This window comes from Callospermophilus lateralis, chromosome 2 (assembly GCF_048772815.1).
Source record: "Callospermophilus lateralis isolate mCalLat2 chromosome 2, mCalLat2.hap1, whole genome shotgun sequence".
Taxonomy (NCBI): domain Eukaryota; kingdom Metazoa; phylum Chordata; class Mammalia; order Rodentia; family Sciuridae; genus Callospermophilus; species Callospermophilus lateralis.
Window position 1 is genome coordinate 11028626 of NC_135306.1, and position 21643 is coordinate 11050268.

Consider the following 21643-nt stretch of genomic DNA (forward strand, 5'->3'; position numbering starts at 1 on the left):
TGATCTTTCCTACATAGATTCATGGGAAAAGTCTCTTTTAGGTCCCACATTCAGGAAAATCTTTATTCATTTGATCCACTGATTTGTTTATAATGCATGGACCCAGGGAATCTCTCAACTTTCATGTTTTTCTCTTTGCTTTGGTCACGAGAAAGTTCTTAAGTCAAATTTGAAACTCACATCTAACCACCATATAAGACTATCGTATAGCTTACATTCACAAACTACATCTAGTCACAGCTTCTTCTTTTCCCATTAATGTCACCTTCTTATCTATTTTGTTTTAACTTGTTGAGTGTATTTCTATAAGCTGTCACTATTCTTTCAGAGTATGAGGTGTGAGATATACAAATAAACCTTTTTCCTAAAATTTTTATATCACAGATGGAATGGAATTAGAACAACAAAAAGAAAAACTCTTTTAGTAGCTTGGATTTAGATTATAAGACTTTGGTTCAAATTCCAATTTGGCCATTCCTTGGATTTTTTCTCTAGACATGTAACCTAAGTTCTCAGAAACTATTTCATTCTTACAGAACAGGAACACTAATTCCTTCCTCACAAGATTGTCAGAAGAAAAATTAGGAAATTTATGTGAAAGTACTTCCCTGGCACATAATTGCTTTAAAAATATTTTTATTTCTGCTTTTATTATTTTATTATTTATTATTTTCTTATTAGACATGCTCTAATAAGAGCAATATTCGCTTAAATTTGAAAAACTTTTCTGGTCACGGTGGTGCAGGTTTGTAATCACAGCTATAATCCCAGGCCTGTAATCTCAGGAGGCTGAGGCAGGAGGATCACAAGTTCAAGGCCAGGCTCAGCAAGACCCTGTCTCAAAATAAAAAAATAAAAGGGACTGGGGTTGTAGGTCAGTGGTAAAGCACTCCTCAGTTTAATTTTCAGTACCGAAACAAAAATACCTGCCCTTGGAGCTGTGGCTCAGTGGTAGAGCATTTGCTTAGCGTGTGGGAAGCCCTGGGTTTGATCCCTAGCACCACAGTAAATAAACAAATACATACTGCAATAGAAACTTTCCTGATACTGAGTGATTCTTTTTTCTGCAAAAAGGTCAAATTAACCCCTTCTAGAAATTTTCTAGAGCTCCGTGGGCTCTGGGCTTAGTCAGCTATCCTCCTGCAACCTTCCCTCAACCTGTTTCCTTTCTCTCCCTTACCAGATCTCCTCACTGAAGAACAGACTAAAGAAGGTCTCCACAACCACAGGCGATGGGGTAGCCAGAGCCTTCCTTAAGGCCCAGGCCGCTTTCTTTGGTAGCTACCGGAATGCCCTGAAAATTGAGCCGGTAAGTAGCCTCGTGGCACATGATAGAGTCCATGTTTAATCAAGACTAAGATGCCTACCAAGGGACCACATGCAATTATAGTTCTGGTTTTTGAACTCATCTAAAGGAGATCATGGGAGATGGTGGGGGCTTCCTCCCCTCATATGCAAGGGAAGAATGCGAGGACCCTCCACACCCACAATAAGCACCGACTTGGTGTTGGACATAGCACAAAGCCTTTCGCACTTGCCTGCTCATATGGACATCTGTGAGGCAGCAGCAATCAGCTCTGCTTTCCAAATGAGAAATAATTTACCAGAAAGCCCCTGGTTTTGCCCTAGGCCTCACTATTTCTTATCCATTTAAGGGACCTCTCCTCCTCTTAAGAAAGCAAAAAATCCTGGAGATGTGTGGTGGTCATGATTTAAATGACCACAAAGCATAGCAAGGGCCTGAGATAATGTTGCCCAACTATATGGCTCTTCTACCTTTCTGAGCCTCTGTCAACTATTCCACGTACCCTGACTGCCACATGAGCTGAAATTGTTTGAGGATGTGAAGACGTTGAGTCTTGCCTTAAGCCAAAGGCAGTTCCACTTCTCCTGACTTCAGACAAGAAGCTCTTGCCTGACAGCTCTCTATTCTGCTGACTTTGGCCTCCTGGCCAAGGAGTACACTCCCAGTTGGAGTAGGGTGCAAGGGACCCATTTAGGTAACACTATACACCAGCACTGTTTATTTCTGGTTTTGTTTTAACCCATAGTATTTAATGAAATTAAATGCCAGAAGATGAGTGGTTGTCATGTAGTATACTTCAGGTAAAAATCCCAAGAGTGAACCAGAATCCCACCTCCTCATAAGCCACCATTTCTCATGTTTATATCTTTACGGCCCTCACTCCATCATGTGTCTAAGTGAAACACAAAGAGTAATAGCAAACACTTTGCTTTTCCTTCACCCAGGGCATCTCTTATGAAGTGGCTAGGGTGGTGGGCACTCAGGAGCAGCATCCTCACACCACTGCCCTCCTCGTTCTCCTCCCAGCACTGAAGCTTTACTTCCTATGCTGCCTCCACTTCAGGCAATGTCATGGTCACAAAGCAGAAGGAATGAACCCTCTTTTTTGCTGCCTGAGAAATACTTCCCTCTAAAGTTCTTTAGCTTAAAACAAGTTCCCATACCCACTTGTCTTAAAGTGAGGTGGCTCTGATTCTTGGTCACCATCCTGGATCCACTATGCCATTCAGGTTTGGTGCTTGTTGAGAATACTGTACTCTTCCCCTCTCTAGATGGAGAACAGGACAGCTGGCCTAGTCCTTTCCTTGGGTTGCTGGGAACCAACACACTAGAATTATTCATTCCTGAGATTGCCTCTTTGTTGTGTGTCTGGAATCCAGAGGCTGTTGAATCTTCATGCATGTTGTTGGGTGTGATCTGGACACATGCTACTCCACAGGAAGACTTTGTGATTGGCTGCATTTGGCTCTGAGAGGCACTGGATTTAAAGGCAAAAGCCCAGGAGTCTAAAGCCTGGTTCTATACTTCTTGACTGTTTAATACTTGAGCACACCATTTAATTTGTTTATAGTTTAAATTCTTCACCTGTGGAATGATGATGAAACTACCTTACCTACCCTTTCCATACCTCCTGGTGTAAGGATCAAACAAATCTAAAATATTCCAGGAAAGATTAAACCTGAACTGAAACTGTGGCAATGGCTCAACTGTTTTGTTGGAGTGATGGGCTTGCGTGGGGAGATGGGCTACAGGAGAGGTTGGAGCCAGATTTGGCAGAGCCTTGGCTGCCAGGCTCAGAGTGTGAACTGTACCCTGTGAGGAGTGTAAGGTTTTAAGCAGAGATGTGACATGACTAGTATAAAGTTTGAATAGTATGATGATGGTGATAGGCTAAAAGAAAATGAGAGGCACAGTTAGAGGAATATTATAGGAACTCAGAGGAGGTCTTCACTTGGTTATACCAGGAAAAGGTACCATGAAGGGAGAGATTACCAGTCCCAGTAGTAGATATGGTGGAGGAAGGTCAAGAAATGTCAAGATGTCTCCCAAGATATGGCACCTGGGAGGAAGATGCCCTTGGTAATAGCAAAAGGAAAAGCTCACTGCCACGTGTTCATAGTAGTAGCATAGTCATTAAGAGCATTGTTCTGAAGGTAAGGTGATTGTAGACATCGTACTTTTCCTTGAATCTGAGCTGCCTTTCAATCATAGAATATACCATTATCTTAAGAAGAGGAACAGTTGAAAGACGTCATCAATTATAAGACAAATCCAGATTCCAGAGATGTTACAATGGAAAGAAATTTCCTTAGAATCAAAGAAGTGCAGCAGATTTGTCACATTTTCAGCCCCATTTCTGTGTATTAAAATGGCTTTCTTCTATTAAGCCAAGAGGGAAGCCAGAAGGCCTGAAATTTTTAACCAAACATTGAACCCAAAGGACATTACCATGTGTACTTAGATGGTTTTCAAGCCATAAGTTTAATTTTAACAAATTTTCCTCATCTGAAAAATGGGGTAACACATTTCTCTTACAAGATTGTTTTGGGGATTAATTAAAATGATTGCAGAGCCCATGTGAGCCTGAGAAGGAAAGAGGGGTAGTAGGTATGTGACCAAGAAGGTGTCTTGGGAGAGTCTGTTGAGGTGACAGGCAACACAGTGCCAAAGGGACAGGGAGGCCTTCCCAGGGCTACTAGTCGGCTAGTTGTTTTCTCTGGTTATAAAAAATAACACCTTTTGTGGTGGGGGTGTAGCTCAGTGGTAGAGCACTCTCCTACCATGCAGAGACCCTGGGTTTGATACCTAGCACACACACACTAGCACCTGCTCCTGGTAAAAATGTTTAAAATAACAGAGGAATAGAAATAGGAAACACCTGCCTAGCATGTGTGAAACCGTGGGTTTAGTCCCCAATACCACAAAGAGAGAGAGAGAGAGACAGAAAGAAGAAAAAAAAAGAGTAATAGGAAACACCCAAGCCCTTCATCTGGAGCTAAAATACAGTGTTCCCATGCTTCCACCCTGTTTCTAGAATCTTTCAGTTCATTTCATTTGGGGGTTGGAATTTGAGTTTTGGGGGTTTTGTCTTTCTTTCAGACAGTTGAGATATTCCTGACAAAGCAATCCAGTATCCCAGTTATTCATTTGTTTTTGCCTTCTAGTGTGTGTAAGAATTTTTCACATCTTACAAAATTTCTTCTTAAACATTGATAATGGCTGCACGTGTCCCAGCAAATGACTCCTGTGGTTTTCAGCCCAGCTATGGGTCCGAGTCACCTGGGGGACTTTTGAAAAGGTACATATCTGGGCCTCACTCAATTGTTATCAAATGCCTGTGATCTGAAATCTGTGCCAAAGCCCACCACATTATCCTAATCCTGGTCTTTTTGATTTGGGGTACCAGTTTACAATTTTAAATCACACTGTAGTGAATATCTTTATATAAATCTTCATGTGTGGTCTGAACCATTTTCATAGGCAGATTCCCTCCCTGATGTGGATTTACTGGGTCAAAGGATCTGAGAACGCTTAAGGCCTTCATAGCTAAGATGAGGGAGAAACAGGTGGCATGTGGAGGGCCCCTGAGGCACATGCAGGGCAGCACCTAAGACAAGCAGGAGGCCAAGGGCAAAAGGCCTACAGGGTGAAGATCCCCAGCAGAGTGTGAGGGCGACCCACTATTAACTGCCAGCCCCTCAGACTCACCTGCAGTCCCTGATGTGTGGTCTGTCGAGGGTCTTTTCTGTGCAGGGATGGTGTGGTGGCTTCCCACCCTGGACCAGTGGTGCAATCATGGGACTCAGATCCCTGCAGAGTCACAATATAGTGTCCTGTTAGAATAGGAAAGCTGTCAGACTTAAACTGTTCCTTTCTGCTCTCCTCCCAGCTAACTTGTGACTTTGAGCAAGTCACTTCACTTCCCTGAGCCTCAGTTGCCCTTCCATACACTGAATGTGTTATCCCCTCCCTGCCAGGAGTGTAGTGTCACCTAAATGAGCCCACAGAGTGCCTGTGAGAGTAAGCTGTCCTCTGCCTCTCACCTGTGGTCTCCTCCTTGCTGAGGAGGATCCTACCATCCAGGAGCAACTTGTGGGAGGGCTCCTGTTGGACCACTCAGTCCCCACCCAGCTCTGTGATCAGGGGTCAAGTCCTGGCCTGAGAGGCAAAGATGGCAACTGTGTCTGAAGACCCTTCCCCTGGCTCCCTGCACTTGAGATAACTCCTTGGTCTTTGTTTCCTTTCCTGCTGGAAAAAAAATCAAATTGCAGCTGGCTAGGGAGCCTCTTGAGCTTTGTTGTCTCCTTCTGTCTAGAGGGAAAGGGAAGGGGCCACTTGCTGAGCCCAGTCTTAGGCTAGGAGTAGCCTGTACCTCTCCATCTGCCTTCTGCAGGGGACTGTGGCCCTAGCCCAGGGCACTGGTGTGACTCTTCAGGGATAGTTGAATGGTAGCAAAGGGGTCTTCAGGGATCAGAAAGTAAGATGATGAGACAATGAGGGTGTCTGGCCACAGCCAAGTCTCCCATCTCCTAGTCTTTTTGATTGACGAGGAATACCTTGGATCACTTTCAAGTTGCTTCATGTCCTTTTCCCCCATGACTGCCCCAACTGTCCATTTTACAGATGGGGAATGGAGCTTCAGATTGCCATCAAGCCTGGAAGTAGATTCCTCCTGACTCCACCACCCAGGTCCCTTCCACCACACCCTCTTGCCTGTCTTTGTTCTAGTTCCCACATTTTCTGTGTGAGTGATTCCTTCTCTTAGCATTTCCAGCACCAAGCACAGATCATGGCACAGTCTGTAGGCATCAGTGAGTATATTTGAAATAATGGTTGGAAAGATGGAGAAAAGAAAATAAGTAACAAGAAATGTTTGAGGCAGGGAGGTAGCTCTGGGCCTCCCTTCAGTGTACATACATTGTTTCCTGTCCTGTCTGTAGGCTTTAGAGTTTGCTGCTGTCTGGCACAGGGGAAGGTATCTGCAAATCACAAGGGCATGTGTCCCATTTTTCAGTCACCTGGAGAATATCAGATGCAAAGCCCAAGATACTTAACAGTATGGGCCAAGCCAACTTGTTCCCTACTTAAATGACAGAACCACTAGCAGCCAGGAAGCCCCATTCCAAGAAACCCCCTTTATCCATATCAAGCTGCAGCCCAGGCTCCAGCTCATTTATTTAGGCCTTTCTTGCTCTCTGACACGCCTCCTAGCAGTTGCCAGGCAACTCCAGGAGTAGCAGTGTGTGTTGGGGATTAACTAGTTAGGGCTGGGGTCCTTTTTTGGCAAGAAGGGGAAAAAAGACAAATGAGTTTAATTGCCAGGCCAAGGATCCTTACTCTGCTTGGTAGAAGACTGCAACTTTGGAGGGTGTGTAATAGCTGTGTGGCTCTTGAATTAGCCTCAAATGTTCTTTCTCTGATGAATGAATGAATTTTTAAAAGAACCTTTTATTTCCCTCCTTTGTTTAAAATTATATCATTGTGAAATCTGAAGACTAACCCCCTCAAAAAGCATTTCATAGCACAGTGGTGTCAGTTTTTAAATTACTTCTGAAAAGAGATTTATATGTGTTCCTTTCATCCCCTCTTCTATGCAGAGTTTATTTCTCAGCTCCTGCTACGTGGAGTTGTCTTACAGCAGTGCATGTAGAGCTGCCTCCCAGGTCTGGCCACTGCAAGTTCTTGGGAAATGTTAGATCACATAGCAAAGTCAGTGGATATTGGTGTTGGAAGACACATCTCTTGTCCTGGATCAGTATCTGTGCAAAGGCCAGAATAGATGGAGCCCTATGAGAGTTGGTTATTCAGCCAGCTCCTGGAGCCCTCTCCGGGCCAACTTGCTGGCTGGGTTTCCCCAAGATGGAGGGAGCCCAGCCCTGCACACAGGTGGCCAATGCTGGGTGGGGACAGTGAACAAATTCTTAAACAGGCAGTAGCCCACTCATTCCAGTCCTGATTTCTCAGTTTATTCCAGATTCAGATGTGGGGACACAGGCGTCATCTACCTTATAGCCCCTGATTTTGCACATGATTCTGCTGAGTCACATTTATCCATCTAAAACCCCTTGGAGGCACAGAAGTTAAGATAAAGGCAGATTGATAACCTGGCTTTCAAGCATGAATGCATGGGGCTATGCTGGAGCCGGTCAGAAAGACACTACATGCATCTGTATCTTGCTTGAGTAACACTGTTGATCTCATAGTTTTTGAAAAAAGAACCTATATTTATATTTGATTTTAGTGTAATAAAAAATTGAAAAGTGGGACTGGGATTGTGGCTCAATGGTAGAGTGCTTCCCTTGCACATGTGAGGCACTGGGTTCAATCCTCAGCACCACATAAAAATAAAATAAATTAATTAAAGGTATTGTGTCCATCTACAAATAAAAAAAATTAAAAATAGAAAAACATATTAAAAATAGAAACATTAAAACATCACCATAGTCCCACTGAACTTACATATATCTTTTATATGTACTCACTTGTTTTTCATTATGCAGAATGCTTACAAAGCTGCAATCAGATCTGAGTTTAAAGTTTACTCCTCTCTCATTTAATGTGACATCACATGCATTTCAACATAGCTGCCAGATATTCCATCAATCACAGCTACCATAGCTGCTGTAGCCCATGCTGAACATTTAGGTTGTTTTCCATCTTTTAATACTATGTTACTCCATTGAACATCTTCTCTGTGTAGGAGCCTGACTCTGGGGGCCAACCTGTTACAACATGGTGAGGTGGTCAATTTCAGCGGACTCACCTGAGTGGCTCAGAATGGGAAGAACAAAGAGCCCTTAGTGGGTGGTGTGTGTATGCTCCCTGCCTCCACATACAAAAGCGGAGCATTCCTAGCACATACAATAGGTACATGACTAATTTATCTGTGCCCCATCTTGAGCTATAAAAGGTTTGAGGAACCTTAAGACACTATATACAGTACAGCAAAATGAGAAGGATATGAGGAAACCAAGAAAAAGGAGGATAGTAGGCGAGGACTGGAGGAATCTGGTGTATGTGAGACCACGGACACCAACTATTCTCCACACAGCTGGGAGTGGTAATGCTGGGAATCAAGCGCAACAGGCCAGATCTGTCTTCAGAGCCCTCTCCCTTCTTTCCCCCAATTGTGGAAAATATAAATTATGTACAACATAAAACCATTTTAACTATTGTTAAGTATTCAGTCAAGTGACGTCACTTGCATGCACACAGTTGTGCAACCACCACTGATTCTCTATTCAGAACTTTTCTTCACTCTAAACAGAAACTCTCTATTAAGCAATAACTTCCCACTCTGTCTCTCCCATCCCCAGGATCTGGTAACCTCAATCTATCTTCCGTCTGTGAGTTTCTCTATTCTACCTGTTTTGTGAAAGTGGAATCATACAATTTGTCCTTTGGTGTCTGGCTTATTTCACTTAGCATGTTTTCAGGGTTCATGTTTACCCACGTTGTAGCAGGTATCAAAACTTCATCCTTGATTGAGTTATATTCCACTGTGTGGGTAGACATTTGTTTATCCATTCATCTGTTGATGGATATATGTGTTGTTTCTATTTTTGGCTTTTGTGAATAACGCTGCTATGAACACTATTAATCTGAACACCTCTTTACCATTCTTTTGGGAATGTGCCTAGGAGTGGAATTGCTGGATCATATGCTAATTTTCTGTTTAACTTTTTGCTTTGTTTTGTTGTTTGTAATGCTGGAGATGGAACCCAGGGCCTTGTGCATGCTAGGCAAGTACTTTACCACTGAGCTACGCCCCCAGCCCCTATATTGTACTTGTTGAAGAACCACCAAACTCTTTTCTACACAAAGCACCAGCTTTTGTTACATGAATGGTAGTATCTTTGTGAAGCAAAATGTACCCCTGAATGGTCTATAGGAAAAGTTTGTGAAGGATTTTCTTACTTTCCACTTTATTTCAGGTGAGCAGGTAGGGTAGTTATAGCCAGAACCCACCAGCCTGAACTAAGCAGATGCCCTGAAAGCAGGAGTCTGAGGTGAACTGCAGAAAGGACTAGTAACTTACTGGTGACTGTTTTTTTTCTGATTGGTAGTTATTTGAACTCAAGATCATGTCCTAGAAAAGAAACAGGGATAGAGGGTCTCTGGCAACCACTGCAGTAGTTCTGTGGCTCTAAGTGGCTCAAGAGGCAAGTGAATGTGATGGAAAGAGTATAGCCTTGGGTGTTACCTGAGTTTTGATTCTGGCTCTGCCATTACTAGAGAATGGCTTTAGAAGTTACCTAACCTCTCTGAGTTTCAGTATTTTCATTTGTAAAATGGAAATAGCACCTACCTTGTAAGACTATTGAGAAAAATAATAACAATGTATATAAAACACCAGCCCAGTGCCTTTCTGACTAAATGATAGTGACTCTTCCTGGGTGACAAGAAAGTAGAGGAGAGTGAGACTGCTGTGTTCTAGAATAGTGGTGTTCGTTCTTGCTCAGCAAGTGTCAGGGTACCTGTAACCATGCAAAACAAAATAAAATTCTGGCCCTTTTCATCATATCATCTTTTGAATTAGCTATGAAAGTAGGCCTTTTATCTCAAATGACACATAAAAGATTCTAAATAAATCACATATTTATTTCCTTTAATATTTATTTTGTATTTATTCTTCCATGCTATTGCTCACCAACACTTACAGGAAAATGGGGATAGTAGATGATGAGTGTTAAAATTAAGAAATGCATTAGAGTCAGTTTTTTAAATACATAAGAAAAAATGTATTTGAGAATTTTCTTTTATTTCATCAAAATCAATTTTTGCCTTATTGAGAAGAGATGACTGTTGTCAGTTTTGACTCTCCACATCACAGGGACACTGGAGTTACTCAGGAACACAGTTTAGGAGTCCTGTTACCTTAGAGTCATACAATAAATGTTTGATGAAGTGAGAACCATTATTCTAGAAGCATATTGCCCAAATAAAAAGTAGGTCCCTAAGTGAAAGAGAATGAGAACTGGTAGTAAATCCACTTAAACACTAAGACCAAACTCAACCAAATGATTTCAAAGAACATCACCAAATAGGATGAAAATGAAATTCCTCTAAAATACTTGAAAAATAAAACACATCTTGTGTATCTTAGATTATCCCAGAGGAATTCTAGTCTTTAACTTGGTCTCATGTCATAATCCTGGTTCCTTTTTTAACTTGCTCCTTTAAAATGAAGCCATGTTTTGTATACCTAGGTTCCTCACATAGTCTGATTCTGTTGAATGATTGATACCTGCTTTCTGGAGCTCAGAAAGAGTGGTGGTCATATTTCAGAGTTGCACAATATAGACATTTAGTCCAAAAACATTGTATCAACCACAGCTTCATCCTAAAACATAAGAAAAATCAACTACACAAGCAGAACACATGCCATCCACACTCAAAACAAAGACACAGCCCATCAGCTGTGTGGTAGCCGACCAGAGCTACCATGAGAAATTATGTGCAGTAAATATTCTCCTCTAATTAGAAGTGTGCAAGAGATGAGTATATTCATGGATTAAGCTGTATCCACTGAGGCAGTTTTAAATACTATGTATTTGTTGGAAGCAATGGCACAGAGAAATGTTTTTTCTTACTGATGTTTTAAATCAAATAACCTTGCTTTAGGGTCTTTTGCTTCTTCACTGAGACTATGAAAAGGAAACATTTCTAGTCCATTTTCAAGTAATGATAACACTGGACAATTTAGAGCCTGAACTGATCCTATGTGAGTTCATATGCTTAGCTGTCCTGTGAGCTCCCTGGGAACAGGATATCACCTTCTTCCTCATAACCCCAACACAGAGGAGAGAGCCCATGACATAGATAGAGGGATGGTGTTTACGATATTTTTGGATAAAATATAAATTTCATTCCTCCTCCCTGCTCTTAGATATACATCCACAGATTTTCTACGGGGTGTGAATACATTCTCAGAAATTAGATGGTTACATCATAGTCTGATGCCACCCTTTCACAAAGATCTTAAAAACTGCTCCAGAAGGCAGTGGAGTTTATTTGTGTTTACTGTGTCCCTAGCATAGAGCCTGATAGACAAAAGATGCTCAATAATTATCTATTGTCTGAATGAAATTATCAGAGTACTTAATTTTTATGTATTAAGACTTGAAGTCGTAAAAAAAATGAATGTCAAGCAGTTATTATATTTTAAGGTCTTTACATAATATTCCCTTGGTTCTTAAAGTACCCAAACAGGGAGAGTGGTAAAGCCCCATTTTATTGATGAGAAACTGAGGCTAGAAAGGTTATGTCACTTTTTAAAAAGTGGCAGAGCCAGGATTCGGACCCTCCATCTGCCTGATTCTGGCGACCATGCTCTTTTCCCCTGACTGCTCTCTGCAGTGGTGACTACCATATGGTCCATGTTACATGCAGTTTGAGGGCATTTCAGAAGAAAACTGAGCTGGTTTCTTCTTAAGAGTCAATTTCTTTAATCTGTGCAAATGTTTCTTGGCAAATACAGGTTAAACTAACACCATTTGTAAACTATTTTGCAAAGGGGAGATGTCAAAATTTCATATCTTTTTTTAAAACATTCCTTTAATAATTTTAATTGCCTAATATTTTGTTGTTTAAATATTTGATATTTATGGTGATAATTGGATGAAAAAGTAAAACACTTGTTTCATTGTAGCCCTTCCTCCTCTTTTCCTGGGCTGACACCTAGTGGCCAGCTTTCTCACAGCAGTATTAAACCATGTTTCTGGTGGCTGTTTTCTAGTTGATTTGGGAATTTAAAATAAAATAAATTTTCACCATAATAAAAGTATCTATGTTAATATAAGGTTGATTTATTAGGGATCATAATTTTGTTGGGGAGGAGGTATTGGGGATTGAACTCAGCCCTCACATGCCACATATAGGCTCACATTCATAGATTCACTGGGGAATATTTTTATTTATTTATTTGTTTGTTTATTTATTTATTTAGACAGAGTATCACTCATTTGCTGAGGCTAGCCTTGGACTTGTGATTCTCCTGCCTCAGCCTCCACAGTCACTGGGATACAGGTGTGCACAACATGCCTTACTGATTAGGTATCACCTTAACAATAGAACTTTTATTTGTTTTATTGTGAATTGTAAGTCAATTATAATCAAGCCTTGATAGCAGAAAATGGCATAGTATTGAAACCTTAGGATACTTGGTCCCCCTGTATGTCTGACCAGATGTTCACTCTGCCATGGACAAATAAGACGTAGTCACTATTCTTTAAGGACAGTGAAGAAGCAGAGACAGAAAACCAGGAGAGAGTTGCAATAATGGGTGGCAGCTGCTACAGTAGAATGTTGTACAGTAGTCAAAGGCATGGTTAATCACTTTTGCCAGAGTGCCAGGGGGTAGCTTCCCAGGGAGGGAAGAAGTAAGAGGTTTCCAGGCACAGGGGGCAGGAGGTAGTGTTTGCAGAGGCAAATAGCCTTGTAAGCACATGGTATAGCCAGGTGCTGTGAATGATGCTGTGGCTGAAATATAAACAGGAAAGAGAAGTGAGGCTAAGGATGAAGGTGGGCATGGCTAATTCCTAATTCGTGAGAAACCTTGAAAGCCACTAAAGGGCTTAGCACTAATACCATTAACTAGCATGTGTCTCAAGGGTGTCTGTTTCCAGAACAGTATTCCTTGAAATGTTAGACCCACAAGATGTTGATACGTTTTCTAATTTCATAAAATTTGGAATCATCACATTATTTCAAACTTTAATTTATATATATCAATGCATATTACCAAAGCCCTGCTGTTAAAACTTAGATCCCTGCTGTTAAGAAAAAAAAATGGTTAAGTTTGTTTAACCCAGAACTCTTCAAAACACTTTTTCCTCAGAAAATGTCTCTTAATATTCCATGCATCTAGTGCTTCTTGCAGCATTTTGGGAAACACTGCTGTAGCTCATGGTTGATGATGAGTGTTTCTTATTGTAGGACCAGGGAATTAGGATACCAGCTGTGCTCATTTTACCCCAGTCTTGTGGCTGTGAACCTCAGAAAAGACAAGCACATTATTTTTCCAAAGCATTTCTCATCTGGCCAGACAGAGGTTTTGGGACAACAGGTGCCCTTGAGACACAGATGCCACTTGGTCCTATAGGTCCAGCAATTTAGTGTATCAGAATCTAACCAGAACAACAGAAAGGGGAAATAATACAAGGAAAAGTCTAAAGACATGAGGAGGAGCTGAGACTCAGAAGGGGGAAGGCAGAAATAACTAATTCATAGACTAGCAAAAGCAGAGATATGGTGTTCCTGAGGCCAGAGGCCATGTCATTTGACTAATGCTTGTACCTGTAGCATGGTGGCTTGAGTCAAGAGGAGATGAACCATTGCTGGACAGCCCACCCAAGCAGGTAGGAAGAGAGTGGAGAAATATTCCTGCTTTCCCCTTCCTTTTTCTTCTCTTCATCTCTTACCAGTACCTCACACAGGCCAACCTCCAGTGGAAACCAGCTGATCTGGGAGCCCAAGAACTCCACATTGCATGAATCAGCCTCTTGTCCCCACAGTACAAGCAGGCACACAACCAGCCCTACCAGATCCCAGATGATAAGGCTATTTAGGGACTCACCTCTTGCCCCAGGCAAATAGAACATGGTGAATAACAAAGGGAAGCCCCATGAGTTGGATTTAGACTTGATGCCAACCTGAATTCTACCTCTTCTAAGCTGTTAAACTCTAGGCAAGTTGCTATACCTTTCTGAACCACTTTCCTTTAGTATAAAATAGAAGAGAATTTCTATTTAACTGATGTCTTCCCAGGGCTTTCTTGGCATATGTCTGGCTGGTTCCCGATTTATAATGAAATAAGAGCAAGATGTTTAAAACTTTGTGGGCTTAGCCTAGAGCTAACAGGAATGTCAGAAATCTACTTGTGTCAATTGACTACCCCCAAATGTCAGTGAATTTGCTGAAGTTTTATTAGCTCACAATTAGAAGCTGTAGATATCTAATTTCTTATCTTAATGTATTCTCTTCCTGGAGGCTGGAGGCTGTGGGAAAATTGTAAAATGTACAATGGGATTTTCAAGTGATGGAGAAGTACTCTGCGCAAATTGTAGGAATCAGTTTGGTACAAGCTAAAGAAAATTGAGATTCCAAGAGAACTACTGCTTAAAAGTCATGAGGCCCTGGGTGTCTCTCCCTCCTTGAACTGCACGTTTTTCGTTTGTTAAATGAGGGCAAAAATGCCACCCTCATAAAATTGTTTTGAGAATTAAATGCAATGGCAGCCGTGAAGTACTTGTCCTCCTTTCGTCTTCCCTGCCCTCCACAGCGAACCTTTTATCCAGTGATGCCCAATTCATTGGCAGTCACATTCCATGGAGGCGTGGCAGGATTTTTGGAAAGCCTTTAGCTGGAGATTATTTATGTTTGTTTTGCTGGTTCCTGTTAGTGATGTGACCTGGCAGGTCTCCACTCAACCCTGTTCCCATCAGTCACAGCTCTCTGGCATTATTCATAAGGCAGTTGCCAGGACTTTCTTTGCCCATCTTCCCACTCTGTTGCATTTTCACTCTCACATTCGCATAACAATGGCCTACAGGTTTTGAGGTTGTCCTGAGTAAGTCACCTACCAGCTTAAAAGGTCATCCATCCTCTGTTCTCTGAAGGGGACTTCTGTCCTGAGGCAATTGCTATTATCCTCAATTGATGCGTGTTATACAAAAGTAGTATGAGAAAATAAAATTGATATTTATTGACTCCTGCTTCTTGCCCTATATTTATATTTTTTGGCTAAATATGCACAAACTTACTAAATAAGAAACTTAAAGCAGAGAGAGTTGAAATTACTTAATTCAACAACTGCGAACAACTATTTTCCAAGACCCTCTTCTATACACGCTCTTCTAGATACTTGGAGATGCAGCACTGAGCAAAATAAAGTCCTTAAGCTGAATGTGGTGGCCCATGCCTACAGTTGACAGCTACCTAGGAGGCTAAGGGCAGGAAGATATGTGGAGCTCAGGTGTCCAAGGCCAGCCCGGGCAATATAGCAAGACCTTATCAGTTTCCCCAAATGAAAGCAAAGTCCCAGCCTTCTAATCTTTTCTAGAAAAGCAAGGATAGTAGAAGATGATGAAAGTCAACATCTTTTGTGTCAGATGGTATAGATGTTATGCAGAAAAAAGCAAGTGGAGAATGGCAACAGCCTCCAGGTAGGCAGGCACTGGGCAGAATCAGATTGGAACCTAGTCTGTCTGCATCTAGATTTTTCAGTGTTTCCACTGGTCGAAGGCTATTCCTCTTTGGTGATGGTTTCCAGCACTTAGTGAGGAAACATGGACTCTGTATCTTGTTTCTTAGCCTGAAGTTGATAACTCAGTGTATGAAGGTGGTGGCTTTGTATTCCTAGGGTTCTGGAAATGCTTTTGTTGCACCCCCTGCTATCAGCAGCATGGAGCTGTTTCTTCCATTTCTGTTTTCCTAGACACATTTAATTTTGTTGCAGAAAACATCTTGCCAGCCTGAGTGTGAGCCCTTGTGCTGAGGAGACTAGTATGGTCAGGAGGAGGGTCTTAGTGACTGCTGGGTTCTGAGGAACCCATTGACTAGTTCTCCTATTTCTAAGAAGTGGTGCCATAAGGAGTGGCTGACTTGACTTCAGTATCTGTTTACTCATTTTAGGATCCCATAAGTCTGTTTAATTACATAAATGAATTCTGGGTACCTCCTCTGCACCATGCCTAGTGCAGAGGAGTACAGAGGTGAATCAAAGATGAGGCTGTGCACAGGAGTTAGACCTGGGTTTCAAATATGGCAAACTGCTTTTCTATTTATGTAAGTTGAGGCACTCACTTAACCCCTCTGTGCTTCAGTTTGTTCTTCTATAAAATTGGGAGAATAAATGTGATCTGCCTTAGGATTATTGTGAAAACTGAGATAATCCAGCATGGTACTCAGCACTTGATAAAAACTAACATCATTAAGTTCTTAAAATACCTAAGAATGACCCTTTTATTTATAGCTGAGTTTTCTCTACCTTCTACCCTGTGACAAAATGGTGGAGCAGATATGACATTTTCTTTTTCAAAGTTTGTATGTTTTAATAAAAAAGATAGTAATAATTCTCATTATAATGACACTGTTCACAAAGAAATGTTGACATTCAGTCTTTTTAGCATATCCCACTAGAGCAGTACCATTATACCTTTAAAAAGGTATTTTTAGTGTAAAATGAAACATATAAAGAAAATTTCCTTAATCAAATACATAACTTAATGAATTGGTCTAAGACCGGTACTTCCCAGGACAAGAAATAGAGCTTTCCCTGAAGTCCCTTCCATCACAGCCCTTTCCCTTCTACCAGAAGTACCACCATGCTGTCATAATAATCACTTCCTTGCATCTAAAAAAAAAATTGTTTTATCACCCAAATGATTATCTCCAAATAATATAGATTCATTTTGCCACTAAAAAAAATTACTTTCAGTTTTCTTTTGACTTACTTATAGATTCCTTCTCCATCCCTTTCATTTACTTATAATTTATTTGTTGAAGAACCCATACCTGTGGGCTTTTCCCTCAGTGTGGATTTTGCTGATGGTACAATTTGGGGCAGTTCAGATAGTCCTCTGTCTTTATAGCACCTGCTAACTGACAGCTGGGTCCAGAAATTGGATAGACTTGAGGGCAGGACTGTAGGAGGATACTGGATCTGTCTTGTCTCTCTTTAATGATCTTATAGCAAGGACACTTAATGCCTGAATTTATTTATTCATTGCATGTTGCAAAATGTTACTATTCTGTTTATCATTTATTTGTTATTCATGAGTTGAAATATTTTTACAGAGAGACATTTTCTCCTTTTTTAATACTTAACCACTACTTAATGTAGTACATATAGCAAAGTATAGCTTGTATAGCAAAGTCAAGATACATATTAGATTCTTTCCCTTTATTATTTTTTAATAAAATGAATTGCTTCTCTATCATCCTCCAAAGGTATAAATAATTTTTTATTTCTGATGTATTTAAACATATTTGATTGTTTGGGGTCCTTTCCAATTATTGTCATTATTGAAACTGAAACTCTCCCATCCTTTCCCCCCACCTCTTCTTTCTACTTTTTTCCCTGATACTGGGGATTGAATCCAGGGACACTGTACCACTGAGCTACTTCTATAGCCTTTCTTATTTTTTATTTTGAGACAAGTTCTCACTAAGTTGACAAGCTTGATCCTGAAGTTGGGATCCTCTTGCCTCAGTCTCCCAAGTAAATGGAGATTAGAGGGTAGTTGGGATTGCTGATAGTTCCAATCAAAATTTAAGACTACAGAGCTTTTATTTAACCTCTTTTCCATTGTGTGTGTGTGTGTGAGTGTGTGTGTTTGATTTTGAGTGGGTTTTGGGTTTTTGTTTGTTTTGTTTTGAAGGGAGTTGTTTCTGTTTTTGTTTTTTTATTAATTTTTTATTTATATATGACAATGGAATGCATTACAATTCTTATTATACAAATAGAGCAAAATTTTTCATGTCTCTGGTTGTATACAAAGTAAATTCACACCAAGTCATATCTTCATACATATACTTTGGATAATAATGTCCACCACATTCCACCATCATTTCTAACCCCATACCCCCCTCCCTTCCCCACCACCCCTCTGCCCTATCTAGGGTTTGTCTATTCCTCCCATGCTCCCCCTCCCTACTCCACTATGAATCAGCCTCCTTATTATCAGAGAAAACATTAGGCATTTGGTTTGGGGGATTTGGCTAACTTCACTTAACATTATCTTCTCTTAACTCCATCCATTTACCTGCAAATGCCATGATTTTATTCTCTTTATTGCTGAGTAATATTCCATTGTGTGGAACCCATGACTTAGTGCCTGGTAGGCAAGTACTCTATCACTGAGCCACACCCATAGCCCTTCTATTACATTTGTATTTCCTTTCTTCTATATGGAGAATTCTGGTTCCCAAGGACCCAGGAGATAATAAAATTAAAAGATTCCATGATTATCAATTTATCTTCATCTCTTAGAAACAATACAGATCCTACTACCCTTATGATTACAGAAATCCTTTTACCTTGTCTTGCATATTCTTTTTCCATTCTCCTCCCAGTTTTTGTCTAACTGTATTTACATTCTTAAAAAGTACAGCCATCACACATCCTTTGGTCTTAATCCTCAGGTGTTAGACCCTGTGTTATACCAGTCCTAATGGTAACATCTCTTCAGTCATTTTTGGTTGTCTGAAGCTTGCTTCTTAGTGGGTTCCTTAGGAAGGTACAGGGAATAATATTCCCTCCGGTATTTAATATTGGTAATAGCTTTTCTGTGCCTTTATACATCAAAGTCAGTTTTGCTGGGTATAAAATCCTTGACTTATTCCCTTGAACTTTCTTTCCTTGAATATCTTAAACACATTACTCCATTTTCTTCTGGCAAACATGTTGTTGTCAAAGCCTGATAACAATCTTAATTTTCTTTCTTTTTTTTTTGTCTAAACCAAGTGCCTAGGGATATCTCTCTCTCTCTCTCTCTCTCTCTCTCTCTCTCTCTCTCTCTCTCTCTCTTTTCTCCTCCTCCTCCTACACCTCCTCTTCCTCCTCCTTCTTCTTTCCTTTAGAGTTCAGTAAATTTACTAGACTGTCTTGTGTAGTCATTCTGCTTCTGTAGTCTCAGCTAGATAGTCTATCTAGTTTTTGTTTGGAGATGGAAATTTAACCCCAGAGCACTTTGACACTGAGCTACATTGCCTGGCCCTTCTTATTTTTTTATTTTGAGACAGGGTCCCACTAAATTGTATAGGGCCTCACTAAGTTGCTGAACTAAGTGAAACTTGCAATCCTCCTGTCTCAGCCTCCCAAGTCACTGGGATTACAGGTGTGCACCACCACTCTAAGCCCACACATAGGATTTTCATAATATTCTCTTTATTTCAAGAAGATTTTCTTGAATTACAGGTTTTAGCATTGGTTTTGGGTTTTGTTTTTTTTTCCTTCAGAGACTGCAATTAGCTGTGCATTCAGTCTTTACCTATGTTCAATATTTCCCACAGTCTTTAAAATCTTTTTATCTCCTTATTTCTTTTTTCATTGTTAATACTTGACATTATTTTTGAATATAATTACTCTTCATTTTTATTTTTTTGAATTTTAAAGTTTTTCTATTTTTCTTAAGGCACTATCTGTTGAGTTGATTTCCTCATATCCCTTCTTGGGCTTTCTTTCTTTCTTTTTTTTTTTTTAAGAGGAATATTTTTTAACCTTTATTTTATTTTTATGTGGTACCAAGGATTAAACCCAATGCCTCACATGTGCTAGGTGAGTACTCTACTACTGAGCCACAACCCCAGCCCCTTTAGTCTTTATTTCTGAAAATAATTTTTCTTTAATTTCCAAATCTTTCCTGGATTTTATCTTCTCATTTCTAAGGTTTTATAATTCTGCTGTACATAATTCTTTCATGCCTTGTGCCATTTTTCTTAATGTGTTTACCTCATTTTGACATGCTAGTTTATAGTTTTAATCCATTTATGGACATTTCTTTCAGGCATGTTTTTCTTTTCTATAGGGATGTGATGTTATTCCTTTTTATTTTTCTTATAATAACTTTGTGTGGGATTTGACCTTTGATGCTTTTTTGTTATTCATTTTATATGAAATGAGGTTTCCTGACTTTAGAATGAGCTGGAGTTCAAGAAAGATTTTCTAACTTCACAGAGCTGCAGCTCCTCTGTTGTTTTTGATAGTGCTCAAAACTTTGGCAGCTGCTTTCTGATGTTTTCTGTATTCCCTTCCCCTGCTTTGATCTAGACCTTCTTTTCCCTTTCTCTCTCTTGTCTATGACCTGTTCAGTCTTGATTCCACTCCTAGTAGTTTCTCCCTAGTGTGGCTCTGATCCAGAAAGGGAGTCCTGATGCATTCTCCTAGGAGTCCAAAGGGTTCCATAAGGTCTGCAGGGGCTAGACCAACCCAGCCACTTCAGGCCTGCTTCATGGACATTGTGCACACACCTGTTGCAGAGACAAAACCCTTCCAGCTCAGCAGCTACTCTCAGATTGGCCCACCAGGTTTTCTGCACACCCCTGATGGCTGGTTTGAGGTTCACTTGTTCTCAGGTATGTCAGCACAGATGTCAATACCAGGCAGATCATTAGTGGTTTGTACTGTTGATGGTACAAAGTGCTCACTTACTTGATGTTTGGGGTTCACTGGTTATAAATGTTGCACATATTTGAGAGGTTATTGTATGTAGCCATTAGAGGCTGAAACGACTATATTACCACTGCTGCTTCTAGCCAGCACCAGATTTCCAGAACACCTTTTTTTGGTTTTTCCATTTCTTCCTAGAAATTCAGAAAGAGGTAAAATGTCTTTCATAAATATAATAAGCACCCTTGTAGAACTTAAGGATCTAGTAGAGGAAGAGAGATAGTATAAACAGGAACAGAAAAAAATGGGAGAAAATAATTTCAGGTTAGGAAAGCTGTGCAAAACAAAACACAGTAAGGGTAGCTGGTGAGGTAACAAGTGCTTTCTGGTAGTCCTCTCAAAGAGGTGGTATCTGAACCAACACTTTCATGATGAGAAATAACAGGCATACCATCATCTAGATCATGAAGCAAGCCCAGAAAGCAAAACAGTATGGCTGCTTTGGAAGGAGCACAGGGAGAGTCAGAGGAGATGAAACCAGAGAGGCAGGCAAGGCCAGTCATGAAGGTTCTTACTGGCTCAGGAAAAGAATTTGGATTTTAATCTAGGCACAGCAGAAATCATTGGGAAGGCTTCAAGCCGAAGTTAGTGTGATTCAGTTTAAATTTTGAGGAGTTGTCTTGGTTGCTATATAAGGATAGGACCATGAAGGCCTGTAAGTCAAAATCAGGGGACAGCCAAGGATCTGGGGAGAGACCACTGTGGCCAGTAGAAATGATAGAAGTGTCAGTTTTGGGATGTTATCTAGGATAAAGGTAATAGGACAGTGACATGCTACATGCGTGAGAGAACCAAATCGCCTGCTGGGCTCCTGGCATACTTCCAACTATTTGTCTTTTTGAGTCTTATTTCTAAAAGAAGGACAAGTAGAATTTTGGTCCCAAACAGTCACTTTAAAACAAGTGGAAGGGGAAAAAAGTGCCACAGACTGAAAGACAAGTTTGCAACTTTAACTGGCAAAAGGAGGGCTTGATTTCCAGATTATATAAAGAATCTCTATAGATAAATAAAGATTGAAACAAAAGAGAAATTTTGAATAACATTTCACAGGGGAGGTAACATGAATGGTTCATAAACTTAGGAAAATAATGGAACATCATTAATAATCAAGGAAACTAGACCACAGCAGCATTAGATTTTGTGCATATTAGATTGGCAAAAATTAG

The 21643-nt window shown here is 40.5% G+C and overlaps 1 protein-coding gene across 5 annotated transcripts in view; it reads left to right on the plus strand.

The window, feature by feature from the left end:
• Positions 1-21643, plus strand: part of Dennd1a (DENN domain containing 1A) — a 530651-nt gene that overhangs the window by 371564 nt on the left and 137444 nt on the right. For all 5 annotated transcript variants that reach the window (XM_076845503.2, XM_076845505.2, XM_076845504.2 and 2 more), the window contains exon 13: positions 1184-1309. In XM_076845503.2, the coding sequence (XP_076701618.2) occupies positions 1184-1309 (126 nt within the window). The remainder of the gene's footprint in view (positions 1-1183; positions 1310-21643) is intronic.